Source organism: Zootoca vivipara, chromosome 1, assembly GCF_963506605.1.
Source record: "Zootoca vivipara chromosome 1, rZooViv1.1, whole genome shotgun sequence".
NCBI lineage: Eukaryota > Metazoa > Chordata > Lepidosauria > Squamata > Lacertidae > Zootoca > Zootoca vivipara.
The window spans coordinates 127,290,573-127,315,121 of NC_083276.1; the positions used below are offsets into that span (position 1 = coordinate 127,290,573).

Sequence of the window (24,549 nt, forward strand, 5' to 3'; positions counted from 1 at the left end):
TTTTAAAGACTTGGTTAAGCTTATAGTATTGTTATTATTAGCTTCTTAGTGCAGCTTAGTCACACACACACACACACACACACACACACACACACACACACACACACACATGGATTGGATTGCACCGTAACTTTTTACATAGACCTTCCTCTCAAATAATTAGATTGATACATTTGTGTCTGTACAATACCTGTTAAGGACACACACAATAATTGTATACGAGTAATCTTGCACATTCTGATTAACACAAGGAACTTGGGGTTTGCTTCGCTGCTGGGATATGATAACTTATCTGTAAGAAGCATATGGCAACACTCTTCAAATCCAGAACTCCACCATGGGCTTTCTTGAGAAATTTGTGTGAGACCACGGTGAGTGACAGACAACCTGATGAGCATTTGAACGTGGCCTAAGAATGATCAGCTGTGTGCTTGGAGGCAGAGAACAAAGGCACAGCAAGGAAAGCGAGATCTTCGTGATGAGGAGGAAGGAGATCTCTGCTCATCCCGGCCAGGACGGAAGCTTAGGGAGGGCAGAGAAAAACTCTCCCCTCCTCTGTGCCAGGTCCCAGGCATTGAAGAGGCTCATATTAGGCTTGCTGTTGTCACAAACAGGATTTTGCTGGCTCAGGATTCAGCAGGTAACTGTCTTCTCTTGCCTCCCCCAAAACCCTACACTCAATTGGGGAGTTTCCACTGGCCACCATTAGATTGGGATTAATTGTTGTAACCTGCCTCGGCACTTGTGGGTGAAGGGCTGGCAATTTCCTGAATAATAATACCACCCAGGATGTCGCCAATGGTAGCTTGGTGTTCCTCACTGGGCAGTGAGTGCCTCTTCTCCATCAAAACTCTTCCCAGAGCATTGGCACATTTTAGGAGTTTCAGATTGCTCTATAAACTGCCCTGCTCAAATTGAGCCTCAAAAATGAGCTCACTTGTTTGCTGCAGCAAGTTCCGAACGTGCCTTTACAGCCACAGCGCTTGAAAAAGTGTTTTTTTTTATTTTTAATGAACGACAAGCTACTGTGGCGGATTATGAATGTTGCGCACAAAGACTCGGCAAAGACAAGCAGCTTGGATTATAAAGAAGGGGTTGGGAGCGATTTTTTTATAGATAAGTAAATAGCAAGGCCAAAGATTTATGAACCATAGGGAGAGCGAGAGATCTCTTTGGCTCTGTATGTTTTACAGATTATGATGGCTATAAAACTTTATTCATCACAATAGCTCATTGGGCATCTAAAACATTCAGATAATGAAATGTTTTGAATACAATGAGCAGAAGTGCAGATTTCTCAAAGTTTTGTTGCTTTCAAGCTATTTCGAGCAAATGAAGTGAATTCTAATCAGCATACAGTGGTGCCTCGGGTTAAGAACTTAATTCGTTCTGGAGGTCCGTTCTTAACCTGAAACTGTTCTTGACCTGAGGTACCACTTTAGGTAATGGGGCCGCCGGCACACAATTTCTGTTCTCATCCTGAAGCAAAGTTCTTAACCCGAGGTACTATTTCTGGGTTAGCGGAGTCTGTAACCTGAAGTGTCTGTAATCCGAGGTACCACTGTATACTGATCGCAGGAGGTCAGATGTGAAATAGCGTGATAACTTATTAATTAGAATACAATGCTTTTTGCTTAATGTGTAAAGAAATACCTCTAAAGAAACGTTTTATAGAGCTGTGACTGGCATGACAGATGAGATAAATCAACATGTTCAAAGTATAAGCCATCTGTAAAATGGAACTATATTTTCATGGTAGATTTTTCTCCCCCCCCAAATAATTTTTATTTGTTTTCCAAAAACAACATTACAAAAGCAAAAACACGCAAAAACACACAAAACAAAAAATAATCATAGTAAAAAGAAAAAGAAAACAAAAATAAAACATAAAAAAAGAAAAACATCATTTGTTACGTTTTACTTAACATTGTTGACTTCCTCGATTCCCCTCTCCCTGGGTCCATTTTAGAATTACATTTAGGCAGTTTCCATCTTACATCTTAATTCTATCTGATACCTTTTATCATTATCTTTCCATTATTCTATTCTAAAAACATCAACTATATTCCACCAATAATTAATCAATTAATTTCAATCAAAAAAATTATTTCCCATCCTTCAATCTTCTATTTTTTCCCTTTAGCCTAAATTTTATTACCAAAGATTTCCCCTAAATTCCAATAGAGATTCTTATATCATAATAACATTTAACACTTAAAATTGATACGCCCCCTCCTCTCCCCTGGGCTCAGGATCTCCCTGATGTTTCACCGAGTTCCATAAATCGTTCCAGTTTCGGACCATTCAAATCCACCGATAAAATTTGCATTCATTAATTCATTCTTAATTGTTTCTTGCTTTATTTTCTCTCCCCCTTGACAGATACGATTTTATTGAGATACGGGATGGAGACAGTGAATCAGCTGACCTTCTGGGCAAGCACTGTGGGAACATTGCTCCGCCTACCATCACGTCATCAGGCCCTTCTCTCTATATTAAATTCACCTCAGACTATGCACGCCAAGGTGCTGGCTTCTCTCTACGCTATGAGATCTACAAGACAGGTCAGTACCTAACTGTTCAGGAAGACACCAAACTTTCCTTGATGCCCCTCAACCAAGTTGTCACATATGCCTTGACTGAGCCCAAGTTGTCTTCTCCTCATTGTATGTTGATTGACAGAACTGGTGCCCAATGGAACAACTTCTAGGGCATGGTCTGAGGGCATGTGATAAAGCAGACTTGCTGAAGCTTAGCAGATCCAGTTCTGGTCAGCGCCTGGATGGGTGGCTGCAGTGGAACCCTATGTACACTGCTGTCCAAACCGGTGAGCCTCTTGGGCTTGCCGATCAGAAGGTTGGCGGTTCGAATCCCCACGATGAGGTGAGCTCCCGTTGCTCTGTCTCAGCTCCTGCCAAGCTAGCAGTTTGAAAGCATGCTAGGGCAAGTAGATCAATAGGTACCACTGTGGCGGGAAGGTAAACGGCATTTCCATGTGCTCTGGTTTCCGTCACAGTGTCCCATTGCGCCAGAAGCGGTTTAGTCATGCTGACCACATGACCCGGAAAAGCTGTCTGTAGACAAATGCCGGCTCCCTTGACCTGAAAGCGAGATGAGCCCCGCAACCCCATAGTCGCCTTTGACTGGACTTAACCCTCCAGGGGTCCTTTACCTTTTTTACACTTACTTGAATATCCTGATGGAACAAGCTGTGGTTTTAATGTGGAAAAAACCCCAAATATCCCCTCCCCAATGTTTTTGTCCAGAATGATTTGCTTCCCTGGAAAAGCCCTAAAACAGGGACCCCCAAACTGCGGCCCCCCAGATGTTTTGGCCTACAACTCTCATGATCCCTAGTTAGCAGGACCAGTGGTCAGGGAAGATGGGAATTGTAGTCCAAAACATCTGGAGGGCCGAAGTTTGGGGATGCCTGCCCTAAAACATGTAACAGATAAGGTAGCTTTATTTAAATATATAATCTACTTTATAGTATCCTGGAAAGCATGAGTCATTCTTTGCATTTCACTAAGCTCAGTGAGCTGCTAATGTAAACACAGAAAGGGAGTATGACTTTCATTCATTGATTTTATGCGGAAATTTATAAACCGCTCGGTCATGAAATATCCAAGCGGTGAACAAAAATGTACAGAATGGTGTTCTTTGATCCTTCAAAGATTCACAGAGACAAAGTTTGAGAGTCCTTATCCTAGCCATATAGGCCATATCAGCACAGTCTGTTTTAAGTTTCCCTCCTCTGTGCTACATCCCTTCCCTAATCTGTTTCCACAACATTTCCAAGGATGTAAAATATTTTAGCAACGTACAGTATTAACTGTGTGTTTTTATTTTTTATTTTAATTTTTTACCATGGCATGGAAAGCAAGCTTCTTCATTAAATTATCCTGTATAGTCTAGAACAAGCATCCCCAAACTTCAGCCCTCCAGATGTTTTGGACTACAATTCCCATCTTCCCTGACCACTGGTCCTGTTAGCTAGGGATCATGGGAGTTGTAGGCCAAAACATCTGGAGGGCCGCAGTTTGGGGATGCCTGGTCTAGAACTACAAACAGTGCATCTTTTGAAAATCAATACAACCCAGTTGGTTAAGAAAGCCCAACAGAGACTCCATTTCCTTAGAGATGAGGAAAGAACGATGTCAGTCGACATTTGATGATCTCCTTCTACCGGTCCACAATAGAAAGTGTCCTTTCATACTGTATCACGGTGTGGTACGCTGGCTTGACATCAACGGATAGGAAGTGCCTACAGAGGGTGGTGAATACAGCACAAGATATTATGGGCTGTCCCGTGAATCCACTGGATAGCATCGCGGAAGAACATTGCCTCAGGAGAATGAGGAATATTCTCAGGGATGATTCACACCCTGGCCGGCACTTTTTTGATCTCCTGCCCTTGGGCAGAAGATATAGAAGTATGATTAGTCGCATGCACCAACAGGGTAAAGAACAGCTTCTATCTGTGGGCTGTTAGGCTGCTGAATGAAAAGATAACAACAGGCATAGCTGCCAAGTTTTCCCTTTTCTCGCGAGGAAGCCTATTCAGCATAAGGGAAAATCCCTTAAAAAAGGGGATAACTTGGCAGCTATGACAACAGGGCAACTGACTTTTGGGTTTGGTGTGTGTGTGTGTCAGTAAACGAGGGGAATTAAGACTAAGTGAGCTAAGTGGGGGAGCTCGTGTAATCTCACTGTATACAAGTGACAATAAAGTATTTCAATCTTTTCTCTGTGGCATTTATTAAAAAGCTTGTTAAAGTCAAGGCTAAGCGAAAGTGGTCCTCTCTTAGATCTGCAGTGAGGTCTCTCCCCACCCCGCTCTCCTGTGAATATGTGATTCAAGCACAGATCAATAGCCTTGTGTTTTCTCTTTTCAAGAAGCCAAGGGTTTTGCAACTGGTTGTAATGCTGGCTGAAACGGGCTGCTGTTGGCAGTGCCATCGGGGGAGCAAGACGGGCGCCTCTTGAGCTCTGTATAAGAGGAACTATTCATAACGCCTTTCTAATACAAAACTATTCTTGGAGAAAGTGAAAAGCTAATCAGAGGCCTTTTTAAATTGGCTCTGTCTAAATATTTGTCAGATGGGTGGGTGTGGGGATGAGAATTTTTGTGCCTGCAAGCGTGGGTGAGACGATGTTTTTAAGTGCTCTGGGTTGCCAGACATTCCATTCCTAGCATCTTGCATGGGATAAGTACAGGAGGTTTATGTCACAAGTAGAACATGAAGAATCTCTCTCTCTCTCTCTCTCTCTCTCTCTCTGTGTGTGTGTGTGTGTGTGTGTGTGTGTGTGAGAGAGAGAGAGAGAGAGAGAGAGAGAGAGAGAGAGAGAGAGAGAGAGAGAGAGAGAGAAGGGGGGCAAACAAGCTTCCTGATCTTACTCAGAAACCTTAATGAATGGTGGAAGCATAAATTCAGAGGCACACGAGATTCCGCTGTATGGTCCATACATAAAGGTAAAGGGGCCCCTGACCATCAGGTCCAGTCGTGTCTGACTTGCGGCGCTCATCTTGCTCTATAGGCCAGGGGAGCCGGCGTTTGTCCACAGACAGCTTCCGGGTCATGTGGCCAGCATGACAAACCTGCATCTGGCGAACCAGAGCAGCGCACGGAAATGCCGTTTACCTTCCCGCCGGAACGGTCCCTATTTATCTACTTGCACTTCGATGTGTTTTCGAACTGCTAGGTGGGCAGGAGCTGGGACCGAGCAATGGGAGCTCACCCCGTTGCAGGGATTCGAACCGCCGACCTTCTGATCAGCAAGCCCTAGACTCTGTGGTTTAACCCACAGCGCCACCTGGGTCCCTTGTGGTCCATGCATAGGTTGGTGCTAATAAATTTGCAGGTGCTGATCTTACACAATTTACATAATCTTTCCTGTCCCTCGTGTGCCTTCCAGACCAGAGTTTTCTGGAATGAGCTATGGCATAGGGCTTTTGTTCCTGGAACATGGTGAATGACCATTATCCATCACTGGTGTGTCAAAAAACCTCAAACTCTGGCAAAAGTATAAGCTGCCTTCAGCTGAGTTTCAGACTGCATTTGAAATTAAACTATGGTTTATTTTTATGTGAATCAGCCTGGGTGAGTCTTGGTTTTGCATGCTCCTACACTCCCTTTTCTTTCTCCTGCACAACAGCGAGGAACAGATTTAGTTTTCAGATTAGAGTTTGAACCTAAACTCTGGCAAATCCTAACTATGGTTTATTGAAACCAACCTGCTTCATAAACTAAAGTTTGAAGAACAGCTTGTTTCAGTAAACCATAATTAACACTTAAAAAAAACAGGTTTGTACAGAACACTAAACTGCAGCTAGTTCAGAATGAAACTTAAAGCTTCTGAGTTTCTCCTTAGGGCTGTGCCCAGAAGAAGGAAGGGGAGTGCAATCAAGGCTTATTCATGTATTGATAATAGTTTATTGTTAGCAAAATAAAAAAATTCCTTCAGTAGCACCTTAAAGACCAACTAAGTTTTTATTTTGGTATGAGCTTTTGTGTGCATGGTCTTTAAGGTGCTACTGAAGGATTTTTTTTATTTTGCTTCGACTCAGACCAACACTGCTACCTACCTGTAACTAGTTTATTGTTAGGTGAGTCTGCTCTTGTGTGATGTTATAGTTCTGGGATCAGTTCTGTAGGTGTACCTGATACCTTTGCAAAACCCATGGGTTATATATTTAAATACATTTCTTAATTGCATTTGTAACCTGCTCTTTATCCAGCAAGCTCAGGGTAGCAGAAGTGATGGGTTTCCCCTTTCATTCTCATGACAGCAATGAGATAGAGTGACCACCCCATTGCCACACATTGAACTTCACAGATGAGTGAAGATTTGAACTTGGGCCTTCCTGGTCCTGTTTGAACTTGGTCTTCCCTTCCAACTCTAATCCATGAAGTTCAGGCTTCAGCACTGTTTAAGTGCCGTAAATAGATTTTCCCATAAAGGCAATTCAGAAGGTTCAACTACTGTAAATTGCTGCTGTGCATTTCCTTGAAGATGTGAGTCAGCACATGCATATTCAACTAGTATTGTTACAGCTGCACTGGCCTTCGGGATGCTTCTGGGTTCAATTTGAGTAGTTGGCACTTAGCTAAGAAGTCATTGGACCCTGCTGTAGGCAAAGTGAAGATGATTGTGGAAAGGCACTGGGTCTTTATACCACTTGCCCCAAGGCTGAGAAATGAACTCACCTCCCCACATCGGCAGTTCCTTCGTCTTTATTAGCCTTATTGAGGGGGGATGGGGTGCAAAATGCATATTTTTTGTTCCATCTCCAGTTCAGCTGGCAAGTTTCATTTGTATTTGTTTTTCTGTTTGTGGACTGCTGTTCATGTTGTTTATTTCTTGTCCCTGTGCTAGCGCTTGAGTGCTAGTGCATGAGTTTAATAAAATCAGCATGTCTGGACTTCTGGTTAGATTTGGGGAGGCTTGAGCAATATCTTTCGTGACATGGAGAAAAATTCACTGTGCCAGAGTTTGAGAATTTTTGTTCTGCAGGACTGGTTTATACTTGGTTTTCTCCTGTATCAGCTGTGCCGCCTTCTCTGGAACGCAGCTTGCTGGGGGAAATGTTCCACCGCAATTCCCATTTGCCGGAATTGGTTGTGTGGATAGGAAGAAGTGCTGTTGCGATTGTGGAACTGTTGGAAGCTGTCTTCATCCTCATTTTACACTGGTCGGGATTGCAATGTTTGGCTAACTAACTGATGAGTTTAACTGCTCAAAACTGCTTTTAGTCAGTTAAAGAAAAGTGCTCTCGAATCTTCAGGCACCAGAGTTTCGTTTAAAATTACATTACTTTCAAAGTATTTGTACAAACTGTAAGGTGAAACATGCCCCTTGTTGTAGGAGATATTCCACTTTCTTCTGTCGTGTGGAAGGGGGTGCCTCATCAAAGATGGCGCCTTTGTCATGTATGCCTGCCACCATCTAAAAATAGAGTGTTTGTTTCAAACTGTTTGTTTTATTTATATGCAAATTTATGCAGTTTTAATCAATACTTAATTAAAACCCCTATGACTAATCAACCAAGATTTATTCAACTGGGTGCCAGCCCTAACACAAATATTGCTTCCTAGCGTTTGCAGATACATGTGTAGCTAATTGTATATTGAGGAAAACAAATGTGAACCAACCGCAAAGAGAAGCTGGCAGGCTAGCATTTTAAATGTTGTATTTCAAATTGTTCTAACCTGGCCTGGGACCTCCGGGTGAAAGGTCGGATAATAAATTAAAATAATAATAATAATATCCATTTCAATTCTGTAGGTGCAAGAAACCCTCAGAACAACCTTTCAAGCTACTTATTATTTATTACACTTCAACCCTACTGTTTCTCCTAAGAGCTTAGTGGCTTTATATTCTCCTCGTTTCGTGTTATACAGGTCCAGCCCTATTTAGCTTTAGCAATAGAACTGAGTCATGTGGCTACATAATGTCCTTTGGCCTCCTCCAATTACTTTTGGACTCCTTTGTTACATTTGCCAAGGACAGGCATCCCCAAACTTCGGCCCTCCAGATGTTTTGGGCTACAATTCCCACCTTCCCCGACCACTGGTCCTGTTAGCTAGGGATCATGGGAGTTGTAGGCCAAAACATCTGGAGGGCCGCAGTTTGGGGATGCCTGGCCAAGGATGTTCTGCAGTTGATCAAGAAGGAAGGAAGTCTTTGCCGAGTCTCATTTTCCAAGAATTTTTCTCCTACCTTCCTCCCACCTACGATTATGTCCAACATGCTTTTATGTCTGAAAAAATGATGGAGCTGGTTTTCAACTCTGTGATATATCACCAGCTAAACATCACAACATACTGACATATCACCATGTCTGAAATATGGATGGAGCTATGTGGAGCAGGGGTCAGCAACCTAAGGCCCATGGGCCAGAAGCAGCCCGGGGAGGTCGTTTGACCGGCCCCTGAGCTGCCCCCGAGTTGCGTGCTGCGCTGTGCTAAACCGGCGTGGCGCAGGGACTCACTTCCGCGGTGCCGAAAATCATGTCTGCGCAGACGCCAAAAATCGCAGGAGTGTGTGAGGGATCTCCGCGGGACCAGTCTGGCCCAGGCAAGATAAACCTTTGCTGACCCCTGATGTTGAAGCATTGGCGGGCTTCATGGTCCCCCCCCCCCAATTATGATTCACGATATAATACTGCCAGATCAAAATTATGAAACCAATATCATGATATGGACTTGAATCTGGATTTGGATGATATATTGCCCAGTTCCAACAATTCATGATATATGGACTTTAAACTGGTTATGGGTGATATATCAGTATATTGCCCAGCCCTAGAGGTGTTGTGTTCTTAGCGATCATGACTTCCTTCATAGGGAAAACTACTCAGTTTGAAAAGGGCATTGACTGCCTGGGACAAAACTGAGAAATTCAAATGCACGTGGTCACCCGGTAGTTTACTAGAGAGTCATTCAGTGACTGGGATAATATCCCAAGATTTATTCTTCATCATCCCAGACAGTCTGTCTCTCTCCCGCCTCTCTCTCCTCTCCCACTCCTAGCTTTTCTCAATCTTGGATTCCCAGATGTTGGACTACAAATTCCACCCACCCTAGCTAGCAAGACTGTGGTCAGGGATGATGGGAACTGTAGCCCAACAACATCTGGGGACCCAACTTTCAGAAAGGCTGCTTTACATTGTGGAATCCAATATCTATAGCGATATATATACACACACACATAAAGAAATCAAAACAACTCCTCCCCTTAGGAATACAAAACGTTATTTAAATATCAAAGCACTTTATCTCTGAATTACATATTCAAAGTATATACAGGCCATGCAGGGTCTTCTGCTCTGTGCCCTTTAGTAATGGTTTTGAAATGAAAGGAGAATGAGAAGAAGCCTATTACGTGTGGTTTGTTGTGTTAGCAAATTTGGTGATTTGTTTTCAGATGCCTATATCTAAGCTGCTCAACTAGAGTCTACATTGCCAGGCAATCCAATTAAGACCCACTCATTTTGAAAGTCATCTGATTAAATTAATCTACATAGCCATTAGTTTAACATTGCCATTGTTCATCTTTCATCTCCCTTAAAGGGGCCGAATCTTCTCTCTCTCTCTCTCTCTCTCTCTCTCTCTCTCTCTCTCTCTCTCTCTCTCTCTCTCTCTCTCTCTCTCCTAAAATATAGCACAAGTACACACCCATGCAGCTCTGTTGTGGTGGTTGTTAGCAGTGTGTTAAGAATTGCTCACAGTTGGAACTGTGCGTTTTTCTGAGCAACGTCTGTGTAATAAAACAAAAGACGGAATAGTTGTGAAAGTTAATCCTCTGTTAAAGCAGTGGAACCTCGGGGTCTTGTAAAATTCCTTGTTCCAGCCCCTCCTCTCCCCTCCCAGTGACCCGTGGGCTAGAGAATTCAATTGTTAATTGTCTGGTCCCTACAGAGCGATAGTTTCTATGCAGTCATAGCCTGAACAGAATGCAACCCTTTTCTCCCCCCAAGGCACCTTGGGTCAGCAAGAAACAGAAGGCACTTAGCCTGCTGTGGCACAATGGAGGGCAGTGTTGGGTTCACCGCTAAATAAGTGGTAATATTGTCTGTGCTGCTGGCAGTCTGAGAGCGTTCCATAAGGATGCAAATAACTTGCATTTCTGGTGGTTAGCATGGACGAGTGAGAAAGGCGGTTCTGTTTGTCCTCTCGACCAAATCCCTCATTCCTACCCCCAAAAAACGTTTAAAGCCGGGCCACTGTGCAAGCTGCGACTATTTATGTTCCATTTTTATAATGCTTAAGATGCTGGATTTCAGGTGTCACTTAAGTAAGGCTGCTTTGCTAATTGCCACTCTGATGGAAAATAAAAACGGGGACAGTAATATTAATAATTAATACTTTTGCAAGGCTGTAGCAATTTTCTGCATGAGGGATTTAAGTGCTTAAAAAAAAACACCACACACAATTATGAATTACGCCTCTCAGCTTGGCTACTGTTAACGCTGATGTAGTATGTTAATGTCCCATTGTTTCTCGCTGTAGGCTCTGAAGATTGTTCCAGAAACTTCACCACTTCGAACGGTACTATTGAATCCCCAGGATTTCCTGATAAGTATCCTCACAATTTGGACTGTGCCTTCACCATCATGGCCAAGCCAAAGATGGAGATCATCCTTCAGTTTTTAACCTTTGACCTGGAGCACGACCCCTTGCAAGTCGGGGAGGGGGATTGCAAGTATGATTGGCTGGACATCTGGGACGGTATTCCTCAAGGTAAGGATTAAAGTGATGTATCGCCAAGGCTCTCTTCCGTGTCTGGCTACTGTCACACTAACAGCATCAATTTTGAGTCTGCAGAATTCCATAAAGGTCATAAATTGCTAACACTTTACGGCTCCATCCAATCTCACATGTCGTTGCCTTGTCCTTGGCAGGGACCAGAGCTTAAATTGAACAGTGATAGAGTTCCTTTCGATTTCCTGTGCCGCCATTGCACCCTTACTGGTTCAGCATAACTTCAGGTGATGTTAAAAATACATTGAGGCCTTAAAACAACCTGATTCGTATAATCAGACCATCAAGATTTAAAGTTGGCATCTTTGAGAGTTCTCTGAAGTACTCTGATCTCAGAGACTCCCTTAGCCAGAAAAGTATAGAATAGACAATTTTCTACATTGATTGCATACAGAAAGGGTTTGTTTGACACCTTGAGCACAATTTTATATATAAAAAAAGTTGCCGAGAAATGTTATCCATCAATTGATCAATCAGAATTTTTCATGCTAGCGAAACAACGTATGCACTAAAAGTGAAAATAGCTGAAGGTTAGGCTTCTCAATGGCATGAACATGTATGATTACTTGTGTTGAATAAGAACCTCCCCCAGGCGACCAGGCAGGAGAGCTCTCTATATCTGATTTCCTTACTGCATAATCCCCGGCATGTCTGCTCAGAATTATGCACCACTGAGTTCAAGGACTGCAACCATAATCATTCATGGCCCATTCATGTTTGTAGGTAGATGGGCTGGTGAAATTTATGGTGGACTACTGACTTGTGCACAAAACTTGCAGCAGGCAGCATTTTACGCAACAGTTTAAGCATCTGTTTAGGCTGCTATGCTTTCAGAGAAGAGCTCTTGGAAATCTGGGGTACAGAGACACCCTTGTGCAAATTAATTGAAGCAAAGCATGTTTTCTATGCCACATTGATCAGCCTGTCAAGCACCCACAAAATAACCTTCAGTTATTATGGTGTTGGAAGCCTGCAGCCAATAGAAGGAATGATGGGCTCACCACAATATATTGAGGTTCTACGAAAGAGAGTTATTCCAGAGCTGGAAAAGAGGCATCCTGGCGGTACTGGGATATTGCAGCAGGACCTAGCCTCCTGACACACATCGAAAGTGGTGAAGAAATTCGTGACAGAGAAGCAAATACAGGTACTTGATTGGCCAGGGAATTCCCCGGACATATATCCCATTGAGAATTTGTGGGCTATATGCAAAAGTTGCCTCCGTGCTGTAGACTGTACGACTATGGAGAAGCTCATTCAGGCGCTGATTCAAGTGCGGTACAGGGATCCGAAAATCAACAGTGACTGTTCAAAACAAGTAGACTCCATGCCAAACCGTGTTCAAATGCTGCTTAAAAATAGCGGAGGTCATATCCGTTACTAATTGACGTATATGTGACTTTTGTACATGTATATGTGAGTTTTGTACAATAAACTACATTGTTTGTTTCAATTAATTTGCACAAGGGTGCACATGCGAGGAGTTTTCATCCCCACATGTTTTCATTTTCATCTTGTAGCCTCTGATAATATGGATGGCTTATTGCTGCCCCTGCAGACCTTCCCGAGTGACGTAGGCAAGATGGCAAGAAGTTTATCTAACCGAGAGTTGTGCTTTTCTCCTGTTTCTGTTGCAGTTGGCCCCTTGATTGGCAGGTACTGTGGAACTAAAACTCCTTCGGATATCCACTCGACTACTGGCATCTTGTCACTCACGTTCCACACAGATTTGGCAGTGGCCAAGGATGGTTTCTCTGCTCGCTATTACTTAGTTCCGCAGGAGGTGCCAGAGAGTAAGTTGGCCTCTTGTTCAGTTCGAGCGTTCGCCAGTATTCCTCTAGTTCCAGTTTCTGCACTGAGGACCCTGAATAAAACAAAAAATGTAGCCACGTGTGGGTAACTTTTCTGAATTCCCCATCTCGGAATTATTTTTAGTTTTTCCATTTTAATTTCATGGCGGAACTCAAAAAAAATGTGGTCGTCTAGAGCCTCTCTTACTTGTTTTGTTATCTTTGCTCACTGCTAACACCCAAGCTTCAGCGGCAGATTTAGAAATTGCCATGGAAACCCTAAACCCAAAATTAAAATGTCAAAATTTTGCGAAATAAATTTGTTAGAAATGCTTCAGATTGGCGTTTGAGGTATGCTCTGTATAGGAGGAAGGAAGGAAGGAAGGAAGGAAGGAAGGAAGGAAGGAAGGAAGGAAGGAAGGAAGGAAGGAAGGAAGGAAGGCACTTGAAGCCATATTGAAAAAGCATGAATTTGAACCATTTGAATGTTAACAGTTGTCTCTTCCTCTAGTGTGTGACATCATATCTCAGTGTTTTTTTAAAAAAATCTTCTTTTTATGTCATGGGTTCAGAGCCTGGGCTACTTCAGAAGTTGTTGGGCTATAAATCCTATGACAATCCCTGACCATTGACCATGCTGGCTGGGACTGATGAGAGTTGGAGTTAACCACATCTGGAGGGCCACAGGATGCCCACCCCTGTTGTAGTGGTACCTAGCCCACCCCTCCCTTTGCGCCTGCGTACCTTGGAATGTCTTAAGTCAGGCATGAACTTAAAAGGGCGAGGCATCTCCCCGCTGGACACTTCCCCTGATCCCTCCCCCTGATATCCTGTCTGAGGTTGCAGTAAGGGCTCTAGGATGCTGCCTGAGCCAGTGTGCCTCTCTTCTGCGATTGTCAGGGAATGCTCACTGCTAGAACAACCCCTGACAAACAGCATAAAAAACCTGTAAATGCTCCCCCGGGGGGGGAACCACCTAATTTATAGAGATGATTTGGAAATTAGGTATGCACAGCTGCAATATCTTTAATTACACTTGGAAAATTTAGGGCTTTCTTCAGGCTTTTAGTGAAGAATTCCAGTTTTCCTTGCACTTTGCAGGAGATTGCCAGGCAAGAACGTTCCCGGCCAGCAATAGTTTTGCAGCACTTTGATGCAGATGAGAAGGGATTTGATAGAGCTCCAGATGCGAGCTCTTCCGTGGCTGTTTCTGAACATTAATATTTCATCAGCTTTTCATAGGTGCATAGAGACAATTCTATTTTGTGCTCATTTTTGCAGACACATGTTTTTTTAATTCTTATTTTATTTGAAAGGAAGTTATGAGGCCATTAGCGGTGTTTCCCTTAGCGGAGCTGCACAGATTCTAATCCACTCTCCACCTGCTCTAGACTTTCAGTGCAACAGCCCGTTGGGGATGGAATCCGGCCGAATCTCCAACGAGCAGATCACGGCCTCCTCTACTTACTCGGACGGCAGGTGGACCCCACAGCAGAGCCGGCTCAATAGTGATGACAATGGGTGGACTCCGAATGTAGATAACAACAAGGAATTCCTGCAGGTATGTATGCCCAGCTCCAGGGCAGAGGGCAAGCGGCACTCGGTAACTAAGGAGGGATAGCAGCATGATTCAGAAAGGCTGGTACTAAAACCATAATATCTGGCTTAGCAACAGTTGAATTGCCAGGCAACTGGTGAGATCTGATGTTCAAGTTTTTGTCAACAAACACATGGCCAGCTAGAGTGCCCAGCTAGCATTCTCCTCTATGAAAAGCTTGGCTTGGCATGGGCTGGCATGCTGTGTGTCCATGGAAGCAGGCTTGGCAGGGTGATGTGGGGGGAACAAGTGTCTTTGTTTAGACACATGGTTTGTCTTGGCAGGGAGCTGACACTGCCCTCTGTACTTTCAGGTCACACACACACACACTTTCTCCTTAAACCAAACTGATTACCATGCTGTCAAATTGACCCCAGTACATGAAGCTCGTAGAATCTCCTTGTTGCATGCTGGGAATCAGCAGGAGGGCATTGAGCTGCTGTTTGGCAAAGGCGGCCTGACTCTTGTCTTCATGAACTGAAGGCAGCACTGTTAGAACATTAACATTCCTGCAGAAGTCTCGGCTTGACCTGGTGGCCCCCGAGCCTTGATGGGCTTTCCAGAGGGCTAAGAGAAGAGAGCGCACTGCCGCTTACAAGCCCCGTCGACTCTGCGGCAGATAGAAAGGAGCAGGGCTTTCCCGCATGTGCTAGGAGAGTACAGCTAGAACAATATTTATTCTGCCGGGGAATCTCAGTGCATACCAGCAGCTGGGAAAACCAGCAGGAACGTACAAAAGGAAGGCTTTAGCATGGGCTGCACAGAACCAGTTCATGGCAGCAAAAAAGTCATATGGATTGGATGAAGAACCGTGTGGTGGGAACTGCTAAAGGCCATTCAACATTGGAAGTACTGGAACAAATGGAGCAACTGTCTGAATCTTCATGGCTCAATTCCTAAGCCAGCATGCCTTGATAAGCTGCTGTATCACTAAAAATCTCCAAAAAGCACAAATTGGACACTGCGACTGAATCTTACACGTGAAAAGACACACACACACACACACACAAACACACACACACACACACACACACACACACACACACACACACACCCCAAAAAATAACCAATGCATGCTGACCTCTTTTCCACTGCAAATGAGGCAAGAGCTTAATTTGGCTGGAGATTCTCTAGCTTGAGCTTTGATTTTATTTGGGTTTTAAGAACATCAAAGCCAAAGTTCCAAAGTCCTTTATTCAGCTTATGGTCGGGGGCTCCTCCCAACACAATGCTAGCACATGCCTTGCCTGAACCAGAAAATGCTTTTTCGCTCCTGCAATCTGCCGGCGTTTGCTTGCAACAGACTTTAGCAAGGCATCAGGGGGCTGGGGGCGGTCCCACTCTGTATGATTAATGACATAATGGTAAAGGGGCACACAGCCTGTTTTTGCTCAGATTACTTCCACTCCAATGCATAATTTTGATCATGGCTTGCAACTGAGGCTGGTACACAGTTGTGCTGGGCATTTTTTTTAGGGGCATAGTAAGGATTTCATCCCAGAGATGTTTACAGTTCAATTTGACGAAGCAATGGGGAGTGGGGAGGGGGAAGCAGGACGGGAAGCATTTTCAAAATGTGCTTCTCTCCCTCAATTATGAACCTTGCAACAAAACCAGGCAGGCTGAAAACATTTCCTTCTATGGCTCACGGGCTGCCACATCCAGGGATGTTAACTCAGCTGGTCTGAAAATTGATCCTATTAAGTTCTTATACTGGAACAGAGCTTAGACAGAATAGGCAACTCTAAACATGGCCAGTGGCAAAAGCTACAGCTGCGTCACAGTGATCTACTAGAAATGAAATACCGCCATGCTAATTTATACCAGCTGAGCACTCGAACCCCAGGCCTGCTTTCAAACGTATCCTTCTTGAAGCATCTGCAGCCCAACATGGCGAGTCCTGGAGAATGCCTTTAGCAAAACACACTACACTATTGTATGCTGTTGGTGGCTCTGAGATCCATCGTGGCTCACGATTCCATTTGTATAGACTGCCTTTATTGGCACCCAAGGCAGTGTACATGGGATCAATGTCCATCGATCCAGGCATTGACCTGTCCCAGACCTTCGGAACAGTGGTGGCCTCATGTGCCTTCAGACCAAACCCTTATGTCTTCACGACTGCTGTCAAAGGATGTGCTCACTGCCAAGTTCTGTGTCGTTGACTTCCTAGTTCTCACCCTCCTGATTAGCATGTTTGTCCCATTTGGCATCTGCAGACGCTGCTTCAAGAAGGTTGCATCTGAAAAGGTTTCAAGCAAAGAGCAGGTCTACCTGATTACCGCTGAACTTGTGAAACTCCTGTCGTTCTCCCTTCGCCCTCTTCCCCTCTCCTTCCCCCACCCCACAGGTGGACCTCCGCTTTCTGACTGTGCTGACGGCCATTGCTACTCAGGGTGCCATCTCCAGGGAAACCCAGAACGGCTACTATGTCCGGTCATACAAACTGGAGGTCAGCACAAATGGGGAGGACTGGATGATGTACCGCCATGGGAAAAATCACAAGGTAAGTGCTTCCTCTTCCCCACAACCCCCTCCCCCCCCAAATAATAATTCCAGACGGCAAAGGATTCTGTTGATTGTCGAATGGAAGGTCTAAATTAGGCATCCCCAAACTACGGCCCTCCAGATGTTTTGGCCTACAACTCCCATGATCCCTAGCTGACAGGACCAGTGGTCGGGGAAGATGGGAATTGTAGTCCAAAGCATCTGGAGGGCCGAAGTTTGGGTGGGGATGCCTGGTCTAAATCTTCTAGGAGACTGCGATCCACTCACAGACTTAAAAACTGGAAGTGATCTACCCCTGTTTTATTGTGGTTCAGGTCAATGTTTTAGTGGGGTTCAGGGAATAAAGTTCCGTGGGGGGGGGGCTGGCAAAATTATGGCGGGGGGGGTGTTAGCCGTTCACCAATATATCGCTGTGGAAAGCAGTCTGCCTCATAGCTAAAACTCTGTCTTCTGTTCAAGAGAAAAGGAGAAAATGCAGCGAGGGGAGAGGGGGCGGGGCCAGGTGCTCTACTGAACCTCCCAGGGATCGACCAGTCCTTCCCGATCGACCTGTTGGACATCCCTGGTCTGAGTTAACTTGAGTTGTTGCTTTTCTGCTGCTCCCCCCCCCCCCGTTTGTACTTACTGCCAAGATGCAAAACGTGGAGCTGTCGCCCCCCCCTCCTTCCCTCCCCAAGTAATCTTTATTACCTCTTGAGGGGTGAGGAAACAGTGTTCCTCCTTGACGATGGTGGGGAAACTCTGGCTGCTGTTGTGCCTTGCTCAGCGGAGAGAGCCTGCGGGTACGCCTGTGGACTGCAAATGAAGGAGAAAATGCTTCCGCAGCCCGTCTTTTGCCGTAGAAGATTCATTGAGCATTTATGGCCTGAGCCCCGTCCACATGCTGGGTTAACAATCACAAAACCGCATGAAACTGCAGTTCAGGAGTTATTGAGGCTTAGAAAATGAAAGGGCACAAATCCTGAGGGGGGGATCACAGTGTCCTAGAGAATAAAGCCCGACGATAAATAACGAGGAGCAATTCGGTTTGTCAGGGATAGGGGATCTGCTGCGGCGGCAGCGCCCGTTGGTTGGCAGTGATGCATTGAACTCTCTCTGCTTGTGCCTCCTCTGTCTATAAATATGGCTGTCTTGACCCTTGCTGATCCCTCAACCTCCGAATGCTTAGTGTTTGCTCAGTGGGGGGGGGGAGAGGGAAGGCACTTACTTTGTGCTTTGGGCAGGTGTGCGGAGAGAGCAGGCCCCTCACGGAGTGCAGCTGTTTGTAATAAAGCTGTCTCTGCTCTTGGGATGGCACGGAGCTGTCATTTATCTTTGCCTTTGTTGTGAAGGCGCTTCCGAACTGACCCTCGGTGCTCTCCGCTGCAGAATACTGTAGAACACGAATTCAAAATTTGCCAGAGCAAACCCACTTTCAGCTAAGAGGGAGGGAAGCTTCTCGAAGATGCAGCGGCTGCTAGCTAGGAGCGATAGCAGGTTTAGCCTCTCTGCACTCTTTTATTCCTCTTTTATTCCTTCTTTGTTTGTCTGCGATCCCGAGGCAAGCAGCTCCACTCAAGAAGCTCCTTCCCTTCTAGTTTTGTAATCCAGAGCTGGGGGTTCAAGTGGGACTGTTTTTGTGGATCGCCAAAGGAAAGATTGCTGTATTGTTTCTCAGGCTGGGCAGTATCTGGTTTTCAATATCGCGATATAACACCAGCTAAACATTGCGATGTATCAGTATACCGCAATATCTAAAATAAGGATGGAGCTGGTTTTCAACTTTGTGGTATATCACCAGCTAGACATCGCAACATACCAATATACAGTGGTGCCTCGCAAGACGAATTAAATTCGTTCCGTGAGTCAATTCGTTTTGCGAAAAATTCAACTTGCGAATCGCGGTTTCCCATAGGAATGCATTGAAATTTCTTTTTTTGCCCATAGGAACGCATTAATTAAATCTCAATGCATTGCTATGGTAAACCGCGATTCGCAAGACAAATTTTTCGCAAAACAAACTCGTCTTGCGAGTCACCATCAGATCGCAAGACGCATTCGTCTTGCGAAAAATTCGTCTTGCGAGGTACCACTGTACCACAGTGTTTGAAATAAGGATGGAACTAAGTAGAGGCATTGGCTGGCTTCATGGTTTCCCCCACATTGTGATTTTTGTATAGCACACAGACGCACGCTCAATGATCAAAAATTATGATACCGATATCGCGATATGGATTTCAAACCGGTTTTGGATGCTCTGTTGATATTCCGCCCAGCCCTAATTGTTTCCTTTCCTTGGAGTAACAGCTTAGTTTTTTCAAAATGTGGTGTTCCTGAACAGAGTTTGTTGCGATGAAATGGCAGCCCGGGCAGGGAAGAAGCAACACACTGCAGTTATCAGAGGTGATGTTTAGGCCTCCAGTTGTGGCTTGAGGAAGTGAGACCTCTACTTTCAGAGGTGTTCTGAGTGCTGCTCTGCCTCCCGTCTTTCAATGGCTGCAGATTTCCCCCTGCTTCAGTCCATGCTTTGTTTCTTCTGGGCGCCACGATTTAAAGCACCTACGATGCTCAAGTGGCTTTCGGTGGGATGTGGTCTTTCCCTCCTTCCTTTAATGCCCACCCACCGAACCCACCTGCCTTTGTTTTGTCTTAGTTACATTTAGGATACCCAACTATTCATATACATATATATACTCCCATGCAGATCTCATTAAAGGAAGGGAAATAAGCCTTAGAGCTGTCATCATCAGCCCTTTGGGTGAACCTGAGCCAAGGTTAACCTTCTGGCTGCATTTGGAGGGAGATGATTCATGTGAGATTATATCTGCAGCATTCGCAGATCTGGAGAACTAGTTAAGAATCATGTTCGGGAAGAAAAGGCCATAAATTACTCGAGATTGTCACTTGTAGGAAATTTGCCGTTCACAGCAAACGGAGATGTGAGGTGGGTTTTGATAAGTCTTTCTTGTCACATCTGGTTCTCCTCTTCGTAGCCCATTTAGTATGGGAAGCCCTGGTTGCTCTCATCTGGAGCAAGCCAGGGACAAGCCAGGGACTTTGAAAGCTGATTTGTCCCAGCTGAGCAACCCCATCCTTTGATATTAATCCAGAAATCTAATTTCCTTCAAAGCTATTCTCTCCCTACCCACCAAACTCAAGATTTTTTTCCTCCATTTTAAACAAAATATGCCCCTATTTTAAACTGGCCTCAGGCTGGAATTAGACATTTGACAGCAAATATGGAATCCTGGGCAGGGCAGGGCAGTGTGGCACTTGGGGGGAGAGAAACATTGGCATGGGATCTGCAGCAGAGAAGAGTCAGGCGTGAGTCATCTCCCTCCAAATGCTGCCAGAAGGCTAACCTTGGCCTCCTCTGTGACTATGCCTAGTTTTTGGGACTCCCAACCTCTTTAGTTCTGTATGACATCTCACACCTTTGTCTTCTGTCTTAAGACATTTTTCTTCTGGCAGGTCGATGATCTTCTGGTGACTAAACCCATTGACTTTGGACTGCTTTTATTTGTTGCGCCTACCTCTGTTTTTGTTATTTTTGTCACTGTTTAATCCTTTCTCTCGCACCCATTTTATTATTTCAAAATTGTTCTGGGAGTACGGTGGCACCTCTACTTACGAATAACTCTACTTATGAATGTTTCTACTTACAAACCGAGCTCCGTCTGGCATCTTGGATGCGGTTTAGATAGGATTTTTTTCTACTTACGAATTTTTAGATAGGGTTGCTTCGACTTGCGAATTTTTTCTCCCAATGCATTCCTTTCGGATTCGACTTACAAATTTTTTCGACTTACGGATGTGCGTTCGGAACGCATTAAATTCGTAAGTAGAGGTACCACTGTACTACTGAGATAGAAATCTTTCAAATAAATAAATCCAGAGGGAGTTGAATCATGTGTGAAACATGGGACAGAGAGCAGAGGTAGAGCAACATCATAGTTCAGGCATCCCCAAACTTCGGCCCTCCAGATGTTTTGGACTACAATTCCCATCATCCCTGACCACTGGTCCTGTTAGCTAGGGATCATGGGAGTTGTAGGCCAAAACATCTGGAGGGCCGCAGTTTGGGGGTGCCTGTCATAGTTGATGTTCAGGTACAGGGAATGAAGAAGCTGGTTTAAGCGAAAATGGCCTGAATGTGTTGTTGTTCGCTGGGGGAAGCTGATTGCACAACCTCTCTCTCTCTCTCTCTCTCTCTCTCTCTCTCTCTCTCTCTCTCTCTCTCTCTCTCTCTCTCTCATTCTTCCAGGGTGCTTTCCTCTCCTGTCAGGAAGCCCCAAAAGTTCTGAACTGAATGCACAGATTCCACGCTGGGTTTCTTTTGTGGTGCCTCGGTGCAGCACTCTGCATGGTTCAAATTGAAATAGCTACGCCATGCCAAAGAGATTTGTCAATTCTGCCGCAGTGTGATTTGGTGCCATGGAGTGCAGGGAAAGGGAATAGAGGAGGACTCTGTCAAATTCCACTTATGCACGTATATATGTGTGTGCGCGCACACACACACACAGAGAGACATACCTATGTGTGTGTCTCTGTAGCTAGCAGTGAGTCCCTTCTCTGCTGAATCTGTAAGTTGGGCTCAGAGCCAAATTTAACTGGTGCTACTGACAGGTCAACTAACATCTACCGTACATCTTCATAAAAGAAATTGAGACAGAGAGAGGTAAAGAGGCCGGGAGAGCTGCATGAAGCAGAGCTGGAAACGAAAGATTATATTTCCCCCAGAAAGTATGAGAGCAGCCCCCACCTTCAGTCATTGCTTGTACCAAGGGAGGCGAAAAAGAACTGGTGTTGTTGGGGATTTCTATAAGCTGTGAAGGCCAGCGGACTTCCAATTCCCTGGCTGTTGGCAGTCTTGATGCAGTGCGCCAAAGGCAAGGGACTAGGGATAAGCGGAATAAAGAGGAGGGAAAACAAAATGAATGAGAGCTTTCAGCAGAAGGGGATGGCCGTGCTGTTTTTCATAAAGAGCAATGTTGCTTTCGGGGAGAAGGAGGGACAGAGTGGGGTGGAAAGGAATTTGCACATCTGATACCTGAGTTGAACTGATTGAATTCTCCAAACCTCACCTTTGCCATCAGCATCACTGGACATTTTTCAGGTCCTTCAGGAAGAGAAGAGTGTTTTCACCCATCTTGGGTGTCTTCTACTCCCAGCAAAGCTTTTTTTAAAAAATTCTGTTTGGAAAAGACAAACCTTACTTAAATTATTAGCGCCATGCCTTGAGAGCTGCAGGAAGCATATAAAAATACATTACAACAAATGCGATCCGACGGGGGACAAAGAGGAGGAAATCTTCTCTCTTTTCCCTTTCCCTCTTAATCTCCCCACCCCCCAGAACTGGATTTGAGGAGAGCCACTACCATTGCAGCCCCTCTACCCAAGCCAGGAAGTGCCCAACATGAGCAAGGAGGCGGTGGTTGATTTCCCCACCCATCCAAGACTCCAAGCTGTCCTCCTTCTCAGCTTGGAAGTGCTTTTCTGGCAGCAAGGGATGGGTGAATCTGCCACTTTCAAAAAGCAGGTGAGGTGGAATGGCTTCGGCGCATCTCCCACCCCCAAATAACCTCCAAATTCCAACGGGGTGGCAGCTGTCGTACCACTTCCTTCCATCTTTGTCTGTCCACAGCTGCCCAGGCAAATCCTTTGTACCAGAAAGGAGAGCAGACATTAGCACCATGCCCAATGGGATCTGGCTGTAAATCTGCCACTGCTCCCATCCTTATTGCCAGCCCTCAGCAGGCTTGGTCCCTGTGACCTAAGTTTGGGAAGTGGGGTGTGTGCTGCTTTAGAAATGTTTTTATGAATGCGTCGGGGGATCCCAATGTCCCTGGCTGAAGGAACCTTCTCCTGTATGTCCAGAACTGGAATATGCCAAAGTGCTTTATAGGGGACCAGCAGAAATAACTGGACTTGGCCTTGCTCAGCTTCCTGAGAGACATTGCATAAAAGTTCAGGGCGCACCTCAGCAATGTCCAGTATCTGGACTTTCACTGCCAGGCGGAGAGCGAGACAAACTGGCAGCCTTTACGTGAAGTCCATTTACAATGCCTCGCTTACACCGCACTGTTCTATATGCAACAAACTGATTTATGTAAACAGCCTAAAAGTCAGGGCTTTAATTTTGTTTTTAATTTGTTGTTGTTGTTTAGTCATTTAGTCGTGTCCGACTCTTCGTGACCCCATGGACCATAGCACGCCAGGCACTCCTGTCTTGCACTGCCTCCCGCAGTTTGGTCAAACTCATGTTTGTAGCTTTTGAGAGGGGTCTATTTAATTTATTTTAGTTCTTAAAATATTTACATTCCACACTTCTGGCGCAGAATCGCCAGCCAGGGTGGTTTGGATTAAAACCATGATTATCGCAGAACAACCACCCAAAACGTAGGAGGCAGGAGAAGCAGTAAAAAACCAAGCATAAAAAAATGTTATCTGTAGAAATTAACCAGGATGAAATAAGGTGCTCAGTAAAATAATAATAATGAAAAACAGGGAAGAAGGGAGCCAAGTGTACTAGGTGCAGCTGCTGAAAAGACCCCCCCCCCCAATATATATACTGTTTCTCCTTTCATGGGTTTCACAGTCTCTGTGCAAATTAACATTTTGGCATTTAGCAAGCAGACAGGGCTGCGTAGTGCACAGGGAACTAGAAGGACATTTCCAAGGCCAGAAGGTACCTTGGTGCTTGCTGTGGCTTCGGCTGAATTAGTTCGCTCTGTGCCTCAGTCCCTTGCTCTAAGAGATGAGGCAAAGATACCCTTCCCGTGAGCTTTGAAATATATTGGGGAGCAGCAGCGAAGTGGTATTGACAGGCTCCTGAACTGTGTGCCTTTCTTAACACCTTGAGAGGCTGCGAATACACAGCTGGCAGTTGTGCTTGGCTTGGTGGGTCACCCGTTGTCTGGGCCTGTTCTAGTTGCTACTCCACATTGGATCAGTGATGTAAATACTGCTGTAGTGGACATCTGGGAGTTCATGTCTCCCTGGGATTGCTTAATGTACAGGACAATAGGCAGGAAGCTAAGGAAGAGAGCATGTGCTTTCCAGTTAAATCTGTTGGACCTCTACAGAAGGACAAATGAGATCTGCAGAGGTCAGCCATATCAGTGCCTTCCCTATTCACGTGTAGAGGGGTGGGGTGGGGTCCTAATTATTTACACAAAAATGTGGGTGGGAGCGAGGTGTGAGGAATGGGCTACAGCAGACTGGATTAATTAGTAGTTGTTTAATGCTGTTATATTATTTAAATGGCTAGGTGTGAAAGGTTCATATGAACTGGGGATATTACTATTATTAGACAGGTGCATTTTATTGCACGTCGCCTTGATATTGCTGCATTTATTGTTTTAGTCTATGCTGTAAGCCTTCTGGCGGTTCCCTCGTTGCGAGAAGCCAA

The 24,549-nt window shown here is 45.0% G+C and overlaps 1 protein-coding gene across 2 annotated transcripts in view; it reads left to right on the forward strand.

Annotated features, from left to right (window-relative positions):
- NRP2 (neuropilin 2) overlaps nucleotides 1-24,549 on the forward strand; it is a 222,936-nt gene that overhangs the window by 81,159 nt on the left and 117,228 nt on the right. For both annotated transcript variants that reach the window (XM_035137736.2, XM_035137744.2), the window contains exons 3-7: nucleotides 2,383-2,564; nucleotides 11,013-11,243; nucleotides 12,902-13,057; nucleotides 14,446-14,615; nucleotides 17,002-17,157. In XM_035137736.2, coding sequence (XP_034993627.2) covers nucleotides 2,383-2,564; nucleotides 11,013-11,243; nucleotides 12,902-13,057; nucleotides 14,446-14,615; nucleotides 17,002-17,157 — 895 coding nt within the window. The remainder of the gene's footprint in view (nucleotides 1-2,382; nucleotides 2,565-11,012; nucleotides 11,244-12,901; nucleotides 13,058-14,445; nucleotides 14,616-17,001; nucleotides 17,158-24,549) is intronic.